Here is a 2,472-nt window from a genome sequence, read left to right as displayed (position 1 = left end):
CGTCCAGAGGGCAGGGGGCCACCGGGCCGAGAGCCAGCAATGCTCGGACGAGGGACTTTTTGCCGGACTGCGGGGGCCCGACAATCTGGAGGTGGCAGGGCGTTAGAGGGAGGCGGGGGCCAATGTCGAGGGTGCCGGCAGCAGGCCCGGCGTCGCGCGAGAAAGCGTGGCGTACCAGCACACGGGCCCGCGAGCTGGACCGGATGCCGACCGGAGTGGCCTGGCCAAAGAAGTCCACATCGGCGAGGTCCTGCTCGAAGCGCGATCCCCCGATTGCCGGGGCCTCGCTGGGCGCCGACCCGGGTGCCGGGAAGGCGTATGGCGACACGAGCGCCGAGTCCACGGCCAGGGTCGAGTAGGCTGTGGCCGCCGAGACGTAGCTGCCGTCCGGCAGGCGGACCGCCGCACGCAGCCGCTTCCGCCGAGAGTCGGCCATGGTGTGCAGGCACACACGCAGATGGGCAGGCCTCTGTGCCGCGAGAGGGGAGCGTGGCGAGGGCGGAGGGGAGGAGGGAAATGGCAGCCGCACGCCCAGGCAAAAAGGACACCACCGGCGCAGGAGGCAAGAGGGGGAGGGATGGGTGGGGGATGCTCGTGGCGGGCAGTCTTCGCAGGGGGGGGGGGGGCTGTGTGCCCGCGTTTTGCTGGCTGCCCTTCTTCGCCCGCCCAAGGGCACACAAAGCATGGGGAACTCGGCCGCCACCCGCCCATCCGAACACGCAGGAAAGCCGATCTCCATGGGGGGGGGGGGGTATTACTGTTTTTTATTTTATCGATGTCGGCCGGGCCCCGCCGGCTCGCGCCGCGCCCAGCCGCCCTCCTCTCCCCCGGCCGGGGGGGGGAATGTCAGGCACGTCCCCACGCAAGGGGGCAAAAGCAGGGGAGGCAGGCGGAGGCCGAGCGGCTGCAGCAGAAGACACAGGGGCCGGGGGCGGTACGCCCCAGCGGGCCGGTCACGTGGGGGCCGATCGGCGCGATCGGCGCCTCACATGCAGAACCGGTCGGACTTGGCTTTGGACCGCCGGTCGAGGAGGGCCTCGGCCAGGCGGCCAGCCTTTTGGGCCTTGCGCAGCTCGCGCGACGACTGGCGCTGCTCGGCGGCCGAGGTGAAGGAGGGCCCGAGGACCGCGCCGCGGCTCTGGCTCTTGCGCAGGCTGTCCTGCTCGAATTGCAGGAGCCCGGCTCCGGCGCCGGTGGCGCCGGCCGCGCCGAGCGAGCTCTGCAGGTCGGCCTCGGACATGGCCTCGGTGAGGACGCCCTCGGCGATGAGACGCGCGCGGCGGCGCAGAGCCGCCCGGCGCGGGGCCTGCACATACGGCCGGAAGAGGACGTCATCCAGGGCGGCGCGCAGGTCGCCGGCCCCGGCGGGCTCATCGTCGGACGCCTGCAGCACCAGCGGCGAGGGGGCCAGCCGAGCGCGCAAGGCCCGGCTATCGACCGCCAGGCACCGGGCGGCCGAATCGCCACCGCGCAGGACGAGCACGCGATCGGAGAAGCGACTGACCCCGCCGGAGCCGGCTGCGCCGGCACCCGCGCCGGCGTCATCCCCATCTACGGTAGTGGGGTTGTCCATGAAAAGGGGGCGCCATTCTTGCAGCGAGCCGGCGGCATCGGCATCGGCCGCCACGCCGGAGAAGGTATCCGCGTCGCCCGAGCGCGAGCGCTCCAGCACCGGGGTCAGGTAGCGCCCGCGGCTGGACTTCAGCAGGACCGTCCCCGGGGACATGCTCATGGCCACAAAGACCTTGGCTGGGGTGGGCGCATGTTAGGGACCCGTGTGATGTGGCGGGGCGCATGGGGCATGAGCTCCCGGGGCGCTTGGTGGGCAAGGGCGGCAGCTCGTACAAACATCATCCGGCTCGTCACTTCCATCCGGCAGCGGGATGGCGCGCTTCAGGACAATCGAGTCGTCCTCGTCCACGGCCAGGCAGAGGCGCTCCGCAAGGCCGGACCCGGATGACCGGTAGTGCACCAGGTAGATCGGGCCCCCGAGGTCCTCCAGGCGCTCGGCCGGGACCCAGCCTAGGTGGCACGCCGGGCAGGGCGAGGGGAAGGGAGCAGGGCAGGGGAGATTAGCGGCGAGGAGGAGATGGCAAGGGGCAGTGTGTGTGTGTGTGTGGGGGGGGGGGGGCGGCGGCGGCGGCGGCGGCATGTACCCTCTACCGACTCGTCCTCATCCGGACGCTTGGACTTGCGGGTCGGCGCGGCGCCCGGAGGGCCATCGCCCTCGCGGTCTTTGGCCTTGCGGGCTTTCCTGCGGTGTGTTCCCGGGGACAGAGGATAGGCATCAGTGGCTGTGGGGGAGGGAAACCCGACGAGATCGGCACCATGAAGGGGGATGTGGGGCGAGGCAAACGCACTTGTCACCCTTGAACCGGAGCCTACCGACGGACATGCTCGAGATGGAGTGTGGGGGGAGGGGCCGAAAAAGGAAAGAGAGGGGGGAAAGCGCGAGCGAAGAGAGAGGCGGGG

General features: G+C 71.2%; 2 protein-coding genes across 2 annotated transcripts in view; both read right to left on the bottom strand.

Annotated features, from left to right (window-relative positions):
- The window catches only part of H696_03323 (hypothetical protein), a gene marked incomplete at both ends in the record, with an annotated part of 6,203 nt that extends 5,767 nt beyond the window's left edge, over positions 1-436 (bottom strand). The window contains one exon of the mRNA XM_009497181.1: positions 176-436. Within this exon, the coding sequence (XP_009495456.1) occupies positions 176-436 (261 nt within the window). The remainder of the gene's footprint in view (positions 1-175) is intronic.
- A 302-nt stretch (positions 437-738) lies between these two features.
- On the bottom strand, positions 739-2,472 carry H696_03322 (hypothetical protein). Its single transcript, XM_009497180.1, has 4 exons — positions 2,361-2,472; positions 2,157-2,254; positions 1,846-2,022; positions 739-1,749 (listed from the first exon to the last, which is right to left on the bottom strand). The coding sequence occupies exons 1-4, from the start codon at positions 2,393-2,395 to the stop codon at positions 986-988; spliced, it is 1,074 nt and encodes a 357-aa protein (XP_009495455.1). The 5' UTR covers positions 2,396-2,472; the 3' UTR covers positions 739-985.

The sequence above is a fragment of the Fonticula alba genome (genome assembly GCF_000388065.1).
Source record: "Fonticula alba strain ATCC 38817 unplaced genomic scaffold supercont2.5, whole genome shotgun sequence".
NCBI lineage: Eukaryota > Rotosphaerida > Fonticulaceae > Fonticula > Fonticula alba.
The sequence above is the reverse complement of the archived record's forward strand: the minus strand, read 5'-3'. Positions and strand labels throughout refer to the sequence as shown.

Coding starts and splice junctions, on each gene's coding strand:
- H696_03322 (XM_009497180.1), bottom strand. CDS start 2,395: ATGTCCGTCGGTAGGCTCCGGTTCAAGGGTGACAA. Junction 2,023..2,156: donor TGAGGACGAGTCGGTAGAGG/GTACATGCCGCC, acceptor CGTGCCACCTAG/GCTGGGTCCCGGCCGAGCGC. Junction 1,750..1,845: donor TGACGAGCCGGATGATGTTT/GTACGAGCTGCC, acceptor CGCCCACCCCAG/CCAAGGTCTTTGTGGCCATG.